The following is a 21,409-nucleotide window of genomic DNA, read 5'->3' as shown; positions in this document are numbered from 1 at the left end:
GTAATACACTGAGAGGTGTAACAGGTAGACTGGCCCTGTCCCGTGCATGTTCAGTCTGTGAGTATGTCGCCTCCCTGTGGCTGCTCTCCTAGGAAAAAAGTGCTTTAAAAAAGGGAAAAACTGGGACCAAAGTACAGTGGGGCAAAAAAGTATTTAGTCAGCCACTGATTTTGCAAGTTCTCCCACTTAGAAAGATGAGAGAGGTCTGTAAGGCAAGGCATGGCAGCTTTATTTGTATAGTGCATTTCATACACGAGGGCAACTCAATGTGCTTTACATTAGAACATTAAAAGCACTGGAAACATTCAGACGAGCATAAAAGAACATAATTAAAATGACAAATATAATAAAGCAGAAAAGAAAAGGAAAATTAGAATATATTAAAAATTACATTAAAATTTCATTTATAGGGAGTTAAAATGAGCTAAGATAGGAAGGCAGTGGCAAATAAAAAAAGGTCTCAATCTTTGATTTAAAAGAGGTGAGAGTTGGAGCAGACCTACAGCTTTCAAGGAGTGTGTTCCAGATATGTGGTGCATAATGACTAAACGCTGCTTCACCATGTTTCCTTCTGACTCTAGGGACTGAAAGCAGACCAGTACCTGATGGTTCATACAGTAGCAGCAGATCAGCAATGTATTTTGGGCCTAAACCATTCAGTGCTTTATAAACCATCAGCAGGATTTTAAAGTCTGTTCTCTGACAGACAGGAAGCCAGTGTAGGGATCTAAGAACTGGAGTGATGTGGTCTACTTTTTTGGTCCTTGTTTGGACTCGAACAGCAGCATTCTGTATAAAAACAGCCCCAAAAGCATGAGGTTTCCACCCCCATGCTTCACAGTACGTATGGTGTTCTTGGGATGCAACTCAGCATTCTTCTTCCTCCAAACACGACGAGTTGAGTTTTTACCAAAAAGCTCTATTTTGGTTTCATCTGACCACATGATATTCTCCCACTCCTCTTCTGGATCATCCATATGCTCTCTGGCAAACTTCAGACGGGCCTGGACATGTACTGGCTTAAGCAGGGGGGACACGCCTGATGCTGCAGGATTTGAGTCCCTCTTGGCGTAGTGTGTTACTGATGGTAGCCTTTGTTACTTTGGTCCCAGCTCTCTGCAGGTCATTCATCAGGTCCCTCCGTGTAGTTCTGGGATTTTGCTCACCGTTCTCATGATCATTTAGACCCCACGGGACGAGATCTTGCGTGGGGCCCAAGATCGAGAGAGATTATCAATGGTCTTGTATGTCTTCCATTTTCACACCAACCTGCTTGCCTATTGTAGATTCACTCTTCCCAGCCTGGTGCAGGTCCACAATTGTCTTCCTGGTGTCCTTGGACAGCTCTTTGGTCTTGGCCATGGTTGAGTTTGGAGTCTGGCTGTTTGAGGCTGTGGACAGGTGTCTTTTATACAGATAACCAGTTCAAACAGGTGCCATTAATACAGGTAACGAGTGGAGGACAGAAGAGCTTCTTAAAGAAGTTACAGGTCTGCGAGAGCCAGAAATCTTGTTTGTTTGTGGGTGACCAAATACTTATTTCCCACCATAATTTACAAATAAATCCTTTAAAAATCCTACAATGTGATTTCCTGGATTTTTTTTTCTCATTTTGTCTCTCATAGTTGAAGTGTACCTCTGATGAAAATGACAGACCTCTCTCATCTTTCTAAGTGGGAGAACTTGCAAAATCAGTGGCTGACTAAATACTTTTTTGCCTCACTGTAAGTAGGCCACAGGGTCCTCGAGGCTGTCTGTTAGTGTTGCCATGGCGACATGAAGCTGCTCAAAGGACCTCAACTTCACTTTGTTTCTTTTTGTCCTCGTGATTAAAATAAAAGGATGTAAAATAAGGGTTCTTTGTGGAGGAGTACATTTGTGAATTGGTGTGTCTGTGTGTGTGAGGGATTACACGTGAGCGCGCAGCTCGCTCCCGTACCCGTCCATCAGTGATCCATCCCCGGGGAGAGGAAACATGTCGGCCCGGTCTCTGCGCGCCCTGTCCGGGGCTCTGAAGCCAGTGTTCAACAGCCGTTTGGCCCGGGTAGGAGTAGTCTCCGAGCTGATGAATGCACAGTTATCTTGTACACAGACTTGTTGATGTATAAAGTGGTTTAGTTGTTACTTTCCCTGAGCAGCAGTGAGAGCAGCTCAGCAGATTAAAGGTGGGTTAGTTAACTAAGCTAGCTGGGTTAGAGTCGCTGTCCTTTCAGCACCACTCTGTGCAACACCGGAGGTCACTGCAGAAAAACAAACAGCTACTAAAGCAGCATACCTTCATTTCTTCTTCCAAGTGAGATAAGACTGATAATGCATGCTCACACTGCTCCCTGCAGACATAAATTATGCAGAGACTTGTGGTTTCCAGTTTACAACAAGTGCTAAGAGTGAAATTCTGCACCATGATTGTGAAACATACATTGTAGTTAAAGAAGTGAAACTGGAATTTGACAGGAACAACCAAAGAGAATAGTAACAGGGTCGACTTTGAATATCATCAAAAATAATTGCAGTTAAAAAAAAGAAGGCATATTTTACCCTCCTATTATCCTTGGGGTCAATTGGACCCCATTCAATGTTTAATGTCTCTAAATTAATGACTAGCATCATTTTTTTTCGCTTCAAATTTCATGACTTTTCCTTATATAATGGGGACAACTGAGAAAACATACAATTAAAATGTTGATATGTTCCAATTTCCTGTAAAAAAAAATTGCATTAGTGTTCCTTGGGGTCAATTGGACCCCATTCAATGTTTAATGTCTCTAAATTGAAATTTGGCTTCATATTTCATGACTTTTCCTAATTTAATGGGGACAACTTGGAAAACGTAAAATTAAAATGTTGATTTGTTCCAATTTCCTGTAAAAAAAAAAAAAAAAAAGACACATCAGTGTTCTTTGGGGTCAATTTGACCCCAGGCTGTTTTAGCTGTACATAATAAGAAATGTCAACATCTTACACACATTTGTTTTGGTTGTTTTGGTTGTTTTGGATGATATTGAGGTCACTATAACCAAGGACACTTCCGCATGTGACTGCAGGAGCTGGGATTGAACCGCCAACCTTTAGATTGAGATATAATATTTCCAACCACCATGTCTCTAAAGACATTCAATTTTATTTATTTATTTATTTATTTATTTATTAGGATCCCCATTAGCCTCCACATTGTGGTTGCTAGTCTTCCTGGGGTCCACACAACAAAACAAAAACAAGAAAAACAATTATTTAAAATCACACATTATCCATAAAACAAAGATGCAATAGCAGCCAATTATAAAAATCAAGAATGAAAATGAAAAACAAACTAAGTATCTGAGGAAACAAACGATGAGTAGCATTTAACTACAAATAATGGAAACAAAAGCAAAATTGTCACAAACACGTGGCACCAAAAATGAATGAAACAAAGACTTTCAAAACAGTGATTACATAATAACGTCTATGAGGAATTTATCAGCATTTGTTTAAGTGACTTTTTAAAAGAAAATCTGTTTTTGATCATTCTCATGTTCAATGATGAGTCCTGTGTCGTATTTTTTGATAACATAGAAACAAGGCAGGGCCGATGAGAGCGTGACAAACTCTCAGCAGTTTGATGTTCTGTTTTACAAATAAAGTCCTTCTGAATGCTTTAAATTATGTTTCTGCTTGATATATATTTTATTTAAAATGCTATTTAGATATTCAACAAAGAAACATAAAGTACCTGACACATAAACCTGGGTAACAATCAGTTTCTGGAGGTTTGAATTGATGGGGTCAAATTGACCCCAAGGATAAAAGATGTTAGTAAATTTGAGGGTAACAGGAGGGTAAGAGGTTTCAGTTGTTTGGTTGAATTGGTCTGTAAAATACAAAGTCATCATCATGCTCTATAAAACGTAGAATAGAACCATCATAAGGAGATTCAGGTCATTTTCCTTACAAAAAAACAAGCTAGGCCAATTTCACACAATCATGTTCCTTCACAGAAGAAGCCAAGTGACTCGTGTAATCATGTTCAGGTGTGATTGAGGTTAAATTGATGGTGATGATACGGTCTTAGGACCCAGCTGTGTGGTTCTTCTGAATGTAGAAGGCCTCTCCTGTAAGGTCAGGGAGGGAGCTCGGAGTAGAGCCGCTGCTCCTTCACGTTCGAAAGGAGTCAGCTGATAAGGACGCCTCCCTTTAGAGGTGTTCTGGGCACATCCAGCTGGGTGTTACTGCTTGATTCTGATTAATGCCCCCCTTCATGTGTTCACAGGTTTACGGTGCATCTGCATGTAACCAGAGACACAAGTCGACTTACACCGTGAGTCATCAGGATACAAAATGTCTTCCAAACTCAAGTGCAACACCCCGCTCTTGATTTCCCTAATGACTCTCCTAACCTGACACCCCTGCTGTCGTACCCCCACAGGAATCCCCACAGCTCAAACATGTCACTGTGTCTTTACTGCATGTGCACATGAATACCAATGTTGTTTCTGTCTCATCGATATGCTTGTGATGCCACCAGGAAGCTGCTGGGCTCTGTGTGTCCCCTTCCTCTCTGTCCTACTAATCTCCCTGTTTTCTCTCCTCCGTGAATCCACCCACCCACACACCCACGCACGCCAGACCATCGTAAGTAAGGCTGCTCGGAGGTTTGAAAGAAGTCGTGTGTTAGAAGTTATTAGAGAAGTCTAGAGAGTTGTGTCAAGCTTTTGTGGAGGATGTGTTTACTGCATTGGTTTGGGAGTAATTGACTTTATGTGTCTGTGTATTCAATGTAGCCTCCGCCTGCACGTTATGGAGGACGACACACCGTGACTCTGATTCCTGGAGATGGCATCGGGCCAGAGCTGGCCAACCATGTGCGTGAACTATTCCGGTGAGAATACACACATCCTGTAAACACACAGCTTTATGGATCCTGAAGAAACTTCTTGCTCCAACAAGAGAGATGCAAAAGAGCATCAAATATATGTGAAATAAAAAAGCATAGTCTGTCATTAAAGCTCCTGTGAGGATGTAGTTTTGGTTGATTTGGGCGCCCCCTTCTGGACAAAGTGGTGCCTCATACCTCTCTCTGATTTCGTCCAGTACATGTGATGTTTTTTCTAGCACAAAATCTCACTTTGCTTTATTTTAACACTCAAATGTGTCTCATCGAATAGAAAATGTAGCATGCTTTAGACCAGGCATATCCAAAGTACGGCCCGGGGGCCAATTGCGGCCCAATGTCCATTTATTTATGGCCCCAAGCTTCCATCTTAAAACATGTTATTTATAGCACAGAAATTAATCACCTTCTGAATCATCCTTACATTTGCAGTACCTTTTAAGCGCACAAACAAAACTAAAGTCAAACCAGAAACATCTCAAAAAGCTTCATATGGACTACCTGTCTAAAGCCAAAGCACAGGGAATTCTGCAAGACGACAATAAAGAAGAAACACAAGAACTCTTAAAGCTGACAGGTTTTCAAATTAATGTTTTTATCATGATGTGAAAATGTTCTTGATGAACACTAAAAGTTCAGAAGACACAAAAGAGGACACAAGACAAGATCAAAATTATGAAATTGTACAGAAAAGGCAAAATTAGGTGAATAAAAAATGTTCAAAATGCAGGAAAATAATTATTTAGTTCTTAAAATGTTGTCTGCTGGTCAGAAAAGTCTTAAAAACAACATGAAAAAGAAATGTGATGAGACAATATTTTTCCCACATTGCTCTACCCTAGTGAAAAAAAAATCCTCAAGAAGAATATAAAGTTTGCAAATGTTTATGTAGCTTGTGGAGAACTGAGGACTACCTAGTTACTGATTTATTGAGAAAAAAAAATGTTATTAAATAGAGATTTCATATATAACTTTTATGATAACGAAGTCTCAGTTGGAGCCACTGGCCCTGAGTTGTTCTGACAACGTCAAATGTGGCCCTCTTTGAAAAATGTTTGGACACCACTGCTTTAGACTGACACCTTCCCCCCGCCATCGATTTTAGACGTTACAATTTACTATATAGAAGTAGTCCACCTTGATGCTGATAGCCAGGGCCCGTATGCACATCCAGCCATTAGCGATGAGAACGAGCCTTTTGTACTAATGGTGAAAAAAAATGGATTAGCGGTCTGCATGAGCCAGGTTAACACCCCAACAAAGCATTACATTTAATGGAGGTAGACCCAACCATTACAGGTGCTAACAGCAGGATTACCTCACCTGTTAGGCTGTTTAAAGGATGGAGGACATCGTGCTTATGAGTTACCGTTTAAGACCAACTATAAGAAGACAACGGATATTTAGGGATCGAATGAATCCTTTGGAAAAGTCTGAGGATGTCAAAATATACAGCAAATTTAGATTTAGGAGACACAACATAATTCTGAGGTAACCTACCAGCAACACCGTGAAGTGAATCCTCCCCAAACAACTCTGTTAACAAGTCCTCATCCTTCAATGGGGGGACAGGTGGTCTTCCACCTGGACCATGTTGAGGGCGGTGCTTGTTGCTCAAAGCCTCTTTCATGTTGCTTATTTTATTTTGTAGGTCTTCTACTGAGCGCGCTCAGAAACACCACACACATTCACCCGGTTCAAGATCTGAAGCCAAACTTTCCCTTTCTCCTTGTTTGTTCTCTTTGAGGATTGACTTGCTGATAACAGCTGTTTGTTCATTCTAGATTCTTCTAATGAAATGTCCATTTCTTCTTCTTGATCTTCTCTCAGTCACAGCGGTACCGCTCGCCATGTTTATTCTTGTTTATGTGTAGTAGGCATGTGCAATTCAAATTTGTTGGATAGGGGTTTTCCAGGAGGTTCCCTGGACACATGATGTTTTGCACCAGCCTCGTATTCATGGCGCAATTAGTTAATTGGCCAATTATTTTCAGTCGTGCATGCAGCTAACGCTACGTCCAAACGGGCCGTTCCATAACGGTACGTTAAGACTAATGGTCCCGCTTGTGTAATGGCTGGACGTGCATACGGGCCCTGGTTTGCTTTTGCATGTCGTAGAGAGGCATCAGTATTCATTTTAGTATGTTTCATAACTAGATAAAAAATCCTCACAGGAGCTTTAAGTGCAAAAAAACAGCAACTATAGGAAAGGAGCAAAGGAGGCCAAGCACGAATGTAATCGCATTATTGACATTTTAATGGTCAGTGGTATTATGAGGTGGTAAAAACTTATATTGTGTCACATATAATGAAGTTAAGATTGCAAAGATGTATTCAATGTAATGTCACATGATGATAATGGAAAGTGATATCACACGAGATGGTGAAAGTCAAACATTTATGAACATTTAACATGTTTTCAGGTTTAAATTCAGCTGTAAGCTCCTGTAACTTCATTCATTCATTGACCTGACTTTGTCTCATTGGTCCGTGTGTTAGTACAGCTGCAGCTCCATGTGCCAATAAAGAACCTTCCCCGTTGAGTGTTGCACATTAATAGTGTGATGATGGATCAGTAATATTGACCTTGTCCCTGATATTGAGATGCAGGCTGTTAGTAACCTCCTCACACAGTCACTGAATGACTCAGCTCTGACACGCAGAGTGGAGCTGATCCCCGTCTGCTTTCCGTCATCAGGTTCTGCTGCGTGCCGGTGGATTTCGAAGTGGTTAATGTGGACTCGTCCATGGCGTCAGAGGATGATATCAATAATGCAATCATGGCTATCAGACGTAATGGTGTTGCACTGAAAGGTACATGTTTGAAATGTGAATGACTGTGATGGTTTAAAGAAGGTATATAAATCAACTCAAACAAACCCTGAACTGCATGACCTTCATATGGACATCCTTTATCACAGCACAGATTCGTTTTAGCTAGCTGTGCTTAATGCACTGACAGCTGAGTGGATTCATTACTTTAAAAAGATGACTAATAGTCTCCAGTAATGCTCACAGCTCTGTGAGGCTGCACTTATTCACAGCAGAGCTCCGAGCGATACATTAACATTACAATGATTCAAGTGACCGTGCTGAAGTGCTTACAAGGCAAACTCCTCAAATTGAGTTTGGAAATGTTATTTCCATCAGTAATTTCAGCCATTAAATAAAACCAATAGGTGTTGAATCATATATCATTGGAAAGCCTGATTACTCAGCTTTACAACGAGGTATAACGTGGAAGGATTGTATTTCAGCTAAACGTGTGAGTGGCGTCCCAAAAACTGTGCCAAAATCCCCTGCAGTACTCTCCTGTTGGTCTTCACTCTTGTTCTGAGTTGCTGGGTGGATTGGATGATTGCACTCTCCCACAGTAATCAGGAATAAACACATAATGGACATTTTGACACTTTTCCCCATTCCTCATCCAGGGGTTGTTGAAGGTCAACCAGTGTGGTTATGTCGGTCACTCTAGCACGTACAGCACGCCCAAGCTGATCCCACAAGTGTTCAATGGGGTTGAGGTCTGGACTCACGGCAGGCCACTCCATCCTCTCCACTCCCAAATTCCAGATGTACTCTGTGGTGATCCCGGCTCTGTGGGGGAGAGCGTTGTCATCCTGGAGGATCGAGTTAGGTCCCACACTCTGGAGATATCAGGTGTCAGTTGTACACCTGTGACTGGCACTCAACTAGCAGCACTTAAAGCTACAAACAAGAGTGAACACCAACAGGAGAATATTGCTGGGGATTTTGGCACATTTCTTTAGGGCGCTATCCACACGTTTAGCTGTGTTGCTCATTCCAGGAATGCACAAAACTCACAAGTTGTACCTCATTGTAAAGGTGACTAATCAGGCTTTCCAATGATATAACATAGAACACATATTGCGATTATTAAAGGGGAGAAATAGGGGTCTATAATGTCTATCACGCTTCAAACTCCAGCTGAGTGAGTTTGCATGCTAACATTTGCTATTAAACACTTCACAGGCCTTGTTGGTGTTTTATCAAAGTATTGGACACATTTTGACCCAAAGGTGGCGTTAAAGGGAAAGTTAAGTGTGAGAATCAGAACAAAACTGGGACTCAGATGTAGACAAAAGTCCAGGACACTGAATACAGTTCAGAAGACAAGGTTCTTACCTGTCAGCAAAGGCAGATAAATCCAGAACGGGCTCCTTCACAGATCCACAGAATCCAAAGATCCAAGGAAAGTTAAGAAAACGGGCAACAAACATGAGCCTGGAGAGCATGAACACACAAGGGTGACAATGACTATCTGGCAGATGGTGTGTGGAAGCACAGGTTTATATATACAGGCCAGGCTGATTGAAGAAGAGGCGCAGGTGTGTCTGGAAAAGGCGAGAAAAGGAACAGTGTCAGGAAGTTACACAAGACATAATACCAAAAACGCAAAGATTACAAAGTACATCAGGAAGTGAACTCAACATACATGAAACATGATTACAGACTGAGCATAATGTCACATTAAGAGGGGATCAAAGTGTAAGTATTGATGCAATGTTTCAGTCTGGAGCAAGGTGGTGTTTCGGTTTTTATTCGATCTGTGAAACAACAAAAACACAAGATCTGTCAAGTCAGGTTTAAAGATAAGAGTACATCATCAATTGTTCTGTAACCTTGTTTGTTTATCCAGGTAACATTGAGACCAACCACAACCTGCCCCCATCCTACAAGTCCAGAAACAACCTGCTCCGGTACGCCCACTTCAGCCTCAAACATCAGAACTCCGTCTCTCTGCTTCATTTAATCTCCTCTCCTCTCACTAATTCCCCGCTCACCTCCGGCCCTTCTCTCTGCAGCACCACCTTGGATCTGTACGCCAACGTGATGCACTGTCAGTCCATGCCCGGAGTGAGGACACGCCACAAAAACATCGACATCATGATCATCAGGGAGAACACGGAGGGCGAGTACAGCAGCCTGGAGCACGAGGTGCGTGAGGGCGAAACACATCGACTGTGTGTCTGAATCTCAACGAATCAAACGTCCACTCAATTGTTCTTTGTCTCTCTGCAGAACGTCCCGGGCGTTGTCGAATGTCTGAAGATCATCACAAGGACGAAGTCTTTACGCATCGCTGACTACGCCTTCAGGACGGCTCGGGCCAAAGGACGGAGACGAGTCACGGCTGTTCACAAAGCGAACATCATGTCAGTTTCTGTGTGTGTGTGAATCTATGTCCTCTCTATAATAAAAGGTATTAACATGTGTGTTTGTTGGAGCAGGAAGCTGGCTGATGGTCTCTTCCTGGAGTGCTGTCAGGAGGTTGCAAGCGGTTACCCAGACATCAGCTTCGACAGCATGATTGTGGACAACACGTCAATGCAGGTGACCACAGCGACCACAGGACCCACGTACAGTAGTTCACTAAAACCTCCTTCAGGTTCAGGTGTCTGAGTGATGTTTGGTTTATGTGTGTCAGCTGGTGTCCAGGCCCCAGCAGTTTGACGTCATGGTCATGCCCAACCTGTACGGAAACATCGTGAGCAATGTGTGTGCCGGGCTTGTCGGTGGACCGGGTCTGGTGCCGGGAGCCAACTATGGAGAGGATTACGCCGTGTTTGAGACGGTGAGGAGAAGAACAGATGAAAAGAGCACGAAGGGTTAAAAACAGTTTGGGATAAACATTACTGAGAGAGAGAGAGAGAGAGAGAGAGAGAGAGAGAGAGAGAGAGAGAGAGAGGGGGGGGGGGGGGGGGGGGGGGGAGATATAAAGCACCAAATCCCATCAAATGTCATCCTCAAACTCTTTCCAAACAGAGCAGGTCTAGACCGTACTCTATGTTCTATTATTAACAAAGACCCAACATCAAGACAGGGTAAGATCCAGTCCCACCTTACAGACAGGACTCAGTCTGATCTCATCTTAATCCACCATGAGCAGAGCACTTTGCAGCATTTAGCAAGTTACAGTGGCAAGGACAAACTTCCTTTAACAGGCAGAAACCTCCAGCAGGACCAGACTCATGTTAGACACACATCTGCTGAGACCGTGTTGGAGAGAGAGATAGAGAGAGAGAGAGAGAGATGATAGTGGAGAGACGGATAGTAGTAGTTGTAGCAGCTGGAGTCTGGCACGTCCACAGCAGCAGAGATCCAGAGGAACCTACGAGACAAGGGAGCTCAGGGACTCCAGAAAGGTCTATGGTTAGTAACTTTAATGGGACAGGCAGACAGAGAAGACATAGGATTCCATTGTGTCAGTACCCAACATCAAGACAGGATAAGATCCAGTCCCATCTTACAGACAGGACTCAGTCTGATCTTCCTTTAACAGACAGAAACCGCTAGCAGGACCAGACTCATGTTAGACACACATCTACTGAGACCTACCGTGTTGGAGAGAGGGATGGAGGGAGATGAAGAGAGAGAGAAGATAGTGGTGAGACAGATAGTAGTAAGTGTAGCAGCTGGAGTCTGGCACGTCCACAGCAGCAGAGATCCAGAGGAACCTACGAGACAAGCCACTGCCTAAAAACACACCCAACTGGGGTGCTGTTGCTCCTAGCGGTCTAAGTGTGCGCCCCATACACAGAGGCTATAACCCTGGTCGCAGAGGTCGCAGATCCCCCCCCCCCCCACACACTCTCTACTCCTCTCTACTTCCTGTCTCTCTTCAGCTGTCCTTTTAAATAAAGGCGACAAGGCACAAAAATATTTATTTATAATTGGCCACGCCCCTACTTATTTAACACAACTCTTCACTTTCACAGTTGTTATGAATAAAGAAATGAGCTATGGGACCTACACTTTCTTTTTGAGGCTGTAAACATGTTCATTGCTTTCATAGAACTTGACATTTTAACATCAGCTCTGATTGGATTTGTTTGCTTTTGGAGCTGGCCTCAAGTGGACACTTGAGGAACTGCAGTTTTTAGCAATTCCTCACTGGCTTCAGTTTTTTTTTTTTTTTAAACTCTGCAGCTTTTAAAAAATTAAAAATAGAACAATGAGTAGAGATCAGTCTACTCCTGCTCTATATGTGAAGTGTTCTGAGATTACTTTAACTATCTGGAAATTTGGGGCGCTGGTTGCCTAGCGGTCTAAGCACCCCACATACAGAGGCTGTAGTCCTCGTCACAGAGGTCGCAGGTTCCATTCCAGCATCGACCATTCACTGCATGTCCTCCCCCCCTCTCTGCTCCCCACGTTTCCTGTCTCTCTTCAGCTATCCTATCCATTAAAGGCAAAAATATAACTTTAACTATCTGTTAATTTGATTGGTTGATTAGTTGGTGAAATGTTTACTTCCATTGTTATGATGAATATAAATCAGCCTATCCTCTTCTCTTACTTCCACACTTCAACACTAACACATCCAGAGGATTCCACTTCACTTTACAGCACTTCTCCACTCATGAACTGTAAACATGTTATTCTCTGTGCAGGGGACCAGGAACACCGGGAAGAGCATCGCGAACCATAACACCGCGAACCCCACGGGCATGCTGTTGGCCTCCTGCCTCCTGCTAGACCACCTGAAGCTCCACGGCTACGCCAGCATGATCCGCAGAGCCATCCTGTCCACCGTCACAGAGACACGGGTACAACAACGTCAGATCCCCACACTTTACACTACGATGTCTAAATACACAGTTTGTAGAACATAAGAATACTCTGCTCACTCTGTCCCTCTCCTCTCTGTCGCTCTGCAGCTGCACACTGCTGACCTCGGAGGAAAAGGCTCCACCTCTGACGTGGTCCAGTCCATCATGAACGCCGTTCAGAGCACGGGGCCGCAGACGCTGAGCATCTAGAACAAACACATTGATCTCTCTCTGAATCTTCTATGCAAGTGAACTGTTTGATTGTAGCTGTAAACAAACAGTTTGTGTATCTATGCAATATTTATATATTTGACCTTAGAGTGTTTACCTTCTTCACTGTATGAAGCACTACATGATACCTCAAGTCTCCCTGTGTTTGTTAGTTTGTTTAATTTAAATCTAATGAAGTACAAAGAGTTATTCTTTGATGAGTTTGGTTTTAGTTGATTTGAACACAGACGTCCTTCTGCTGAATGTACTCAGTGTTGATCTGATACCTTTAATAAAGACTGTCACGTCTTCTCTCTGACGTCAGGAGTAACAAAGTAAAAACACTTCCCTTCTGTAGTTGAATAAAGATTTCAGGATTCTATCGTTCGTTCAGTTTTATTTTCACCTTTTCAAACCTGCATTTTAACACAAACCTTTGCTTTGTTTAATCTAGTTCAAGTCAAAAAAACAAATAGTAATTAAAACAGATAAGACATTAGAAACACAATAGAGAACACAAGAAAAAGCCACAATAAATAAAAGTAAAATAAAATGTAGGATGTCTCGCTCAACAGGTATTAAAGGTGACATGTCATGCTTTTTTCATCAATATGTATTGGTCTAAGAGGTCCCCAAAACATGTCTTTAAAGTTTATGCTCAAAAAAACACTTTGAAATCAGATTTTGGTCTGCCTGAAAAACCCTCTTCTTCAGTCCTCCTCAGAACAGTCTGTTTTCTCTCTGACCACGCCCCCTCAGGAAGTGGATGTGCCTTGGCTGTCCAGCACGTTGATCTAATGTTTACATGTTGGCTGAATATACACGGCTGCTCAGAGATCACGTTACTTCAACCCTCTGAATCTGATCCAGAATCTGATCCTGACGGAGAGGCGCCTGCAGCAGGACCTTTCTGAACCATTGGTCACAGATTTAGTGTTTCTTGTTGTTTTATTTATCAGTATGTCGACGTGTGTCTTGGTACACAGCTACGAACATGTAGCTATGTGGCTATGCTAACTAGCGCTAGCACTTATCCATGATAAATAAAAATCATCCACTAGATCTTCAAATCTGCAGACGTGGGGAGTAAAACCGACCTTTGTGTTTATTAAGACAGCCTACAACTAGCATGCCTCCCTCCTAAGCTCCTTGTTAGCACACATGTGTGCAGGGAATGAAAAACGGAGGAGGGGTTGAGTTGTATTTTATACAGTCTATGGGCTGAACAAGCTCCGAGCTCTGACTTCCTGTTACAGACCGGATATTGTTGTTACGTAACAAAAACACTGAAGTCTGAAACGGCTCGTTTCACACACATTTACAGAAAGGTGGAGAAATCAGAACAGGGGCAGAATGGATTCTTTTCATTCTCGGGGGGTTTGTAGACAGGGACACATATTTCAGGTAGAGAACCATTAAAAAGTCCATTTTGCATGATATGTCACCTTTAAAAGCCAATGCAAAGAGGTGTGTTTTAAGTAAAGATTTATAGTTCTCAAATGTCTGAGCATATCTTATATTCAGAGGCAGACTGTCCCACAGTGGGAGTCTGGTTTTGAGCCTCGATCTTGGGACATCTAAAACCACCTGTTTTTTAAAACCTGTTTTAGGGGAATTATCGCTGTGGAATGAAATAAGTCTGGTACTGAGCCACTACGATGCTTACTCCTGGAGTAACCCAGCTGATACACCTTTCAGCAGGCTGTAGATAATGTAACTTTAACACTGACTTCCTCTCATTCTGCTTTTTCTTTCTTTACTTCAGTAGATATGTCTGTAGGGACTACAAAGAGCCAAAAGCCGCTGAGAGGCTGAGATTGGGTCTAGTAACTTGTCCGACGCACTAAAGCATAAAAATCCCTGATTCCAAAAAAAATACGTTTAACCTTTTATTAACGAAAAAAGATAATCAACTCATGATAACGTGCACAAAAACTGCTGATTAAAGAGATCGAAGAAAGATAGTTGTCAACAAAAATACCAAGACCCAGCTCGACCTCTCTATGGCCCAATCTCAATGTCCACCCTCAAGCACTCACTGACTTTGAGGCGCGTTCCCGCTAAGTCTGTGAGGGTTTAGGGCTGTCACAAAGTGCTGTCCCATTCCCAGTTCTACAGTTTGTTTTCCCTTACAGCCTCCTGACCTCAATCACTTTCCAGCTGACGTCAATTAAGTCAAGGAGGGCTCAGGGTTTAGTGTTTGGGGAGGACATTGAGATTGGGCCTATAACTCCAAACAAAATGTAACAGGTGGCTTAGTTGATTAGAATATTCCCACCCCTAACACATGACCTGCTATTGACCACACAATAAACTATATCATAAACAAATAACACCACAAAATATACAAACAATAAACTACTCTCAACCTCAAAAGTAGATACAAAAACACCTTTCAAACCATTCATGGCTCCTACAACATTGAAGGATTCCTTCCTCTCTCCTTACAGACTTGTCTGAGTTAAAGCACATCATCTGTCTGAATGAATCCAGCACTGGCTGGTGCAGACCACAGGGAGGCCACATTGTCCTGTTCAACCACTACTGTACACTTTGTTGTGCCTCAGACGTTCATCCCCCTCTGATAACGTCTCTGTGGTAAGTCAGGAGTACGTTTCATGTTTGTAATGTTTTTAAATGTTACTGAACGCTCAGACTTCATCACTCTTCAAAGTTTGAATTTACAAACAGAAATTGGAGGAGTGATGAGATGATGTCTTTAACCGCTCAGAGGGAGTTTGCAGGTGGATGCTGAGGAGTCGACGGGGCTGAGAGTCTGAGCGATGCAGGGCAGCAGCAGCAACGACAGAGGAGAGGGAGAGACCGGAAATCTGTGGGCTTTAAATAGAACGCTGAGTTAGGAGGGGATATCTGTCGAGTGTGAAATCAGTGGGAGATAAAAACTCAAGTGGGATTACATTTCTTTGCCAAATTAAAAAGGTAAATCTTTAATTGATTTTAAAAACACAACCTCTGAGAGAAGATATTTCTGCACTTCACAGGTTCAAAAACAGATCACCAGATTCCTTCTCACTCATGATCACATATCTAAACATCTTTTTCTAACATTTTATAAATATTTTTGTACTTTTTTAAACGTTTTCTAAGGATGCACGAGATAAACTGGGCTGATAGGATACAAGTTTGATAAAGGGAATCTTTTTTTTACATTTATTTTTCTGATAAACCAAACTGCATCTGATAAAAAACATCAATAAAAGTTTTTTAATTTCAAGCCTTTCTCATTCAGACACAGAAGGTGACAGTGTGAGCTCCGCTGTTTAAAAGAAGAAGAAGAAGAAGAAGAAGAAGAAGAAGAAGAAGAAGAAGAAGAAGAAGAAGAAGAAGAAGAAGCGATGGAGGAAAAATGGCGTCACCAGTGTGGATGTTTATCACTGTTTTAGAGGATAACATGATTGCAACCATAGATTGTATATTAAATGGACGTAGTATCTGTGACGTCACCCATCTGTGTCTGAAGTCCTGTTTTGAAGCTAAAACAGGAAGCCTGTTTTTGTATTTTTTTTTAAATTGGAAATGCTGATCACAGGCCTGCTGGTCGTACCTAAAGTCTCTAAAAGTAGTATGGGAGGTGGAACCTTCAGTTATCAGGCCCCTCTCCTTTGGAATCATCTACATGATCCAGGGTCCAGGAGGCAGACACCCTCTCTACTTTTAAGAGTAGGCTTAAAACTTTCCTTTTTGATAAAGCTTATAGTTAGAGCTGGCTCAGGCTTGGACCAGGTCTTAGTTATGCTGCTATAGGCTTAGACTGCCGGGGGAACTGGCACACTGACAAACTGGGACCCTATCTCACCCCCTTCCCCCCTCATCACTTACTTTAACTCTTCCTGTCCCATTAAAGTTACTAACCATAGACCTTTCTGGAGTCCCTGAGCTCCCTTGTCTCGTAGGTTCCTCTGATCCTGCTGCTGTGGACGTTCCAGACTCCAGCTGATACGGACGTGCTGAACTCCAGTGGCAACATCTATTACTACTCGTCTCATAACTATCACCGCTCCCTCTCTCTCTTATTCTCCTCTATCCCTCTTTCAAGACCCAACCCGGTCTCTGTAGATGTGTGTCTAACATGAGTCTGGTCCTGCTGGAGGTTTCTGCCTGTTAAAGGAAGTTTTTCCTCACCGCTGTAACTAGCTAAATACTGCAAGGTGCAATGCTCATGGTGGATTAAGGTGGGGTCAGACTGAGTCTTATCCTGTCTTGGTGTTGACATAGAGTGGTCTAGACCTGCTCTGTTTGTAAAAGCGTCCTGAGATAACGTTTGTTGTGATTTGGCGCTATACAAATAAAGATTGATTGATTGAACACAACCAAACTTCATCCAAGCTACTGTGAGGTAAAAAGGCGGGCCTTTAGCCTTGTTGCTAACAGCTACAGAGTTCCAGCCTGTCAATCAAGTCAGCTGTGCCCTTATTTGGGCAAGTTTAATATCTTTGAAAATGCAGAGTTATTAAAAAAAGTCACCCCTCATGCCGACAGAGAAATGAGCTATTCAGACCTAAACTGTGTCTGGTATTTATTCTGTCCCTCTAGTGTTCATGTTTATTTAACATGTAGTTGCTTTATTTGCTCTGATAACCTGTTGCTGTTACACCTCAGTTCACCAGTTTGAGATGAATAAAGGACAACTGTCTTTTTCTTAATGTATCAATGTTTGAAAAGTGAAGAAAGGATCACAGATACTCGGACTTGTCAAAGAAAGTGTCAGAGTTTCAGTAAAAACTCCCCTCAAGTGTTTATTTCTGACATGACTCTCAGTCTCTAAGCAGACGTCCCTCACTGTTTCACAAAAACATCAGAAAGAGAGAAACAGCTTGAGCAGCCAGCAGCCTCATGTGTCAGTGTGTGCGTGTGTGTCCGTGTTTTCTGTGTGTATGTTTAAGGTCACTCAGCGGGCCCCTCGATAATGAGAGGCTTCTCCAAATGAGGGGAAGCAAACAGATTACTGCAACGTCACAGAGAGAGAGAGAGAGAGAGAGAGAGGGGGGGAAAGAGGGGAAGAGAGAGGAATGCAAGAGACGGGGGAGAGAAAACACGAAGCAGGGGTGAGAAAGAAAACTCTCCTCCTGTTGCTGCCGTCTCATTTCTCTCTCAAAACCTCACCACCCATCTGTCACAACATCCCACTCTGCCTCTCCTCCCATCCCTCTCTAACACCCGCTGCTGCTGAATCACACGTCCTCGTATCGGTTTAATGTGCGTGTATGAATGAACGCTCTTTCATCCCCCCCAAAAACACAAATCTGATGTGCTCTGCCGGCCTCCTTCTCTCTGTCTGCTCTGCTCTCAACGTGGATCAAAGTCGGGGCGGCGGCGACGCGCCTCACATCCAAAACAATCGGCAGGAAATTGCATTAATTCACCCTCACCCCCTTTGATCAACACACCCTTTCTTCCATGCAAGTAACCCCCCCCTCTCTCTCCCTCCCTCCTCTTATATTTCCACTTTTCATAAAGATCCCAGAGAAGAAGAAGAAGAGAGGGAGGGATGTGAGGAAGAGGAGGGAGCAGAGAGAGGAGGGGAGTGGACGATGGGAGGAGATGGGGAGACAGGAGTCAGCAGAGAGAGCTGGCAGAGGTCACCCTCAGAGTAATAAGCGAGGAAAACTCTCACACACACACATTTATTTCACACACACACACACACACACACACACACACACACGCACGCACGCAGGAACACAGCATGGATGCAGCCAGTGTGTGCAACAGCAGATCAGGTTGTCCCGACTCCTACAGATGCTTCACGGGACGCTGAGGACGAGGTGAGTGGGTCGATTATATTTTCTCATACTCCGCTCCTGATTCTCTCCGTCTGTATTTATTATGAGGATTTAAAATCTGTAGCTGTGGCTGTTATTGTAAACGAGGCAGCAGAGGTCACAGGCGGATGTTTGAGAGGACTTATGTGGAAAGTAACAGATGAGGAGAATATGCTTTTGGGATGTTGCTAAATAATCCAGCTTGGACTTTAAAGCAAGTATGAGACGTATGAGATGGTCTGATTTGAACTTTTGTTTTTGGAGAGAGGAAAATGAGTATTCCCAGCAGGTGTCTAATCTTTTAATTGGATTAAAAAGTCTAAAGATGTCAACAAACTCTGCTGTAATGTGGCGCATGAATGTGAAATATTTGAGCAAAAGCAACAAGTGACTACTCTGATATCATGCTGCTGTTATCTGACAGTATCGTGACTTTAAAGTGAGTCCTGCAAAGAGAAAGTTTAACAGTAAGTGGACACAGTTTGGGGAGATTTTAAAGGGAATAAATCCACTGAGAGGTTTGAGAAAGTTTGAGCTCAGCTTTTTGTTTTGGAAAGAGGAAAATGTCTTCTGATTGGATTAAAAAGCTGGAAGAAGTCAACAAACTTCCCTGTGAGTAGAGAAGTCCTAATAAGCTCTGATAGAAGCACCTTCTCTGTGTTTTTTAAGTTTATCCCCCGGCTGAGTAGAAGCAATAACTCGACCTCCCAGCACTCAAACTAAAAGATTTACACCCTTAATAAAAGACCATATCCAGCAGATCATTCAGATATCTTCATGGTGACTTTAAGAAGTAGAACTTCACGTCACACGTCTGATTTGCAGGTTTCTCAGTTTTTAAACAAACTGACTTTTAAAACATTTCCTGCAGCAGACCCTGAACTCGCTGTTTAACCGTTCCCTTCATGTGTTTAAGAGCAGGATCAGACTCGAGAGCTTTTTTATGAGATGAGACGGATGAATGAGAGGACAGCTGAGGACAGCTGAGAGCACTCAAAGCCTGTTTTGTGTTGTCACAGACGGATGATACCGTCAGCAGCTTTCTTTTATTTCTGGTTTTCTGGTGTGAGAGGACGCACTCAAACCTTTCTCTGTAGAAGTCTTGCATTCAAAAACACACTGACCTAAATTAACCAGAGGATCCGAGGTTTGAATATCCTGAGAGGAAATCGTACCTCCTGACTCACGGCATGATTTTTGTTTTTGCTACTTTAACTTGAAAACAGAGCTCAGACGACCGCTGGCTTGAGGTGAACCAACTTTAACAATGTGAACATTTATGAAGTCTGTCAGATGATTAATGCTCGTTATTGTGAAAAAAGGGTCACAAGATTTACATTTTAGAATTTCCCTTAATCTCCTATTTAAGAGTCGTTTGGAGCATGAGGATGGAGGTCGCCATATTGGAAATGCTGACTCCAGCTAACTTTGGGCTGATCCAGAAACAGGCAAGAAGGTGGAGCTGAGAGCAAAGACACAACGCTAAATATGCACAGCTATTAGCTTAAACATGATCAAAACAAAGGAGTCATAATAAAACTTAACTTCCTGTCCTGTTGTCATGAATGAAGACATGAGGTGAGGAGACCGAAACCGTTTTTTTTACACCAGGCTGTAAACGACAAGCATTTTAACCTGCAGTTCCTCAAGTGTCCACTTGGGGCAACCCCCAAAAGCCCATGAGTCCCCATTAAAACCCATGTTAAAACACAGATCTTTACAGCAGATATAAACCTGTTTAAAGTCTGGTTAAAAAAATAGATTTTGGTCTAATTGGGTCCCATTTCTCTGATCATGAACTTTCTATAACTCATCCTTTTTGAAGATATCAAGGTTTCCAGTTTTGCATAATTAGAGTTACAGCTTAACTTGATCAACAGGCGAGACATTAAAGCTGTTAGCAGTTTCAAGATGGCTACCACCATCTGGAGCCAGCCTCAAGTGGACACCTGAGAAACTGCAGTTTTTTGCACTTCTACATTAGCTTCATTTTTCAAGATAGGGTCAGGAGCTCAGACATCCGGGAGAGGCTCAAAGTAGAGCCGCTGCTCCTCCGGATCAAGAGGAGCCAGATGAGGTGGTTCCGGCATCTGGTTAGGATGCCTCCCGGGCGTCTCCCTGGGGAGGTGTTTCGGGCATGTCCGACTGGGAGGAGGCCACGGGGAAGGCCCAGGACACGCTGGCGAGACTATGTCTCTCAGCTGGCCTGGGAGCGCCTCGGTATCCTCCCAGAAGAGCTGGTGGAAGTGGCCGGGGAGAGGAGTGTCTGGGCTTCCCTGCTGAGACTGCTGCCCCCGCGACCCGGACCCGGATAAGCGGAAGAAGATGGATGGATGGATGGATGGATGATGCTGCTTGGTGAAAACCATAGATTGTATTATTAATGGATGTAGTATCTGTAACGTCACCCATCTGTTCTGAAGCGCTGTTTTGAAGCCAATCAATGGCGTGTGCCATATTGGAAATGTTGAACTCAACCTAACTTCTGTCCGGATAGTGCAAGGTATAGAGGCGAGCTTTGAGCCTCCTAGCCAACAGCTACAGTGTTCAAAGCTTGTAATCTTCATATTCATCGAAACTGCAGCGATATTGAAAAATGAATTCCCAGCATAGTGTGTGCCGAAAGAGAAATGAGCTATTCAGATTCAACAAATTTTTTGTACCAGGCTGTAAACATGTTTATTTCTGCTGTAAAGATCGTCTTTTTGGAATGGGTGTGTATGTGTTTTCTGGTACTTCTGGAGCCAGCCTCAAGTGGACACTCGAGGAACTGCAGTTTTTAGCACTTCTGCATTGACTTCAACTGCTTGCTCTGCAGAGTTAGTCTTCAGCTGATCCTGAGACAAAAGTTAAAAGGGTACAAAACCAGGTGAAAGTTTATGATTGGAACAGAATTATTCATGCTTAAAATTTCAGTATTTAATAAACATTATAAGTATTTTAGCAATAGCAACAAGCTATGACTCTGCCGA

General features: G+C 42.9%; 1 protein-coding gene and 1 long non-coding RNA gene across 2 annotated transcripts in view; one reads left to right on the top strand and one right to left on the bottom strand.

Moving 5' to 3' along the window:
• Positions 1–1,776: 1,776 nt before the first annotated feature.
• LOC117821338 (isocitrate dehydrogenase [NAD] subunit gamma, mitochondrial-like) lies at positions 1,777–13,041 on the top strand. Its single transcript, XM_034695534.1, has 12 exons — positions 1,777–2,044; positions 4,250–4,297; positions 4,606–4,611; positions 4,761–4,858; positions 7,569–7,684; positions 9,531–9,591; positions 9,697–9,829; positions 9,914–10,047; positions 10,123–10,225; positions 10,320–10,466; positions 12,286–12,441; positions 12,553–13,041. The coding sequence occupies exons 1-12, from the start codon at positions 1,976–1,978 to the stop codon at positions 12,652–12,654; spliced, it is 1,173 nt and encodes a 390-aa protein (XP_034551425.1). The 5' UTR covers positions 1,777–1,975; the 3' UTR covers positions 12,655–13,041.
• The window catches only part of LOC117821339, a 30,100-nt gene continuing 15,787 nt past the window's right edge, over positions 7,097–21,409 (bottom strand). Inside the window, exons 6-9 of the long non-coding RNA XR_004632950.1 lie at positions 12,523–12,650; positions 12,192–12,417; positions 9,017–9,115; positions 7,097–7,677 (exon numbers count right to left, since the gene is read on the bottom strand). This is a non-coding gene — a long non-coding RNA (uncharacterized LOC117821339). The remainder of the gene's footprint in view (positions 7,678–9,016; positions 9,116–12,191; positions 12,418–12,522; positions 12,651–21,409) is intronic.

Source organism: Notolabrus celidotus, chromosome 11 (genome assembly GCF_009762535.1).
Source record: "Notolabrus celidotus isolate fNotCel1 chromosome 11, fNotCel1.pri, whole genome shotgun sequence".
Lineage (NCBI taxonomy): Eukaryota > Metazoa > Chordata > Actinopteri > Labriformes > Labridae > Notolabrus > Notolabrus celidotus.
The sequence above is the reverse complement of the archived record's forward strand: the minus strand, read 5'-3'. Positions and strand labels throughout refer to the sequence as shown.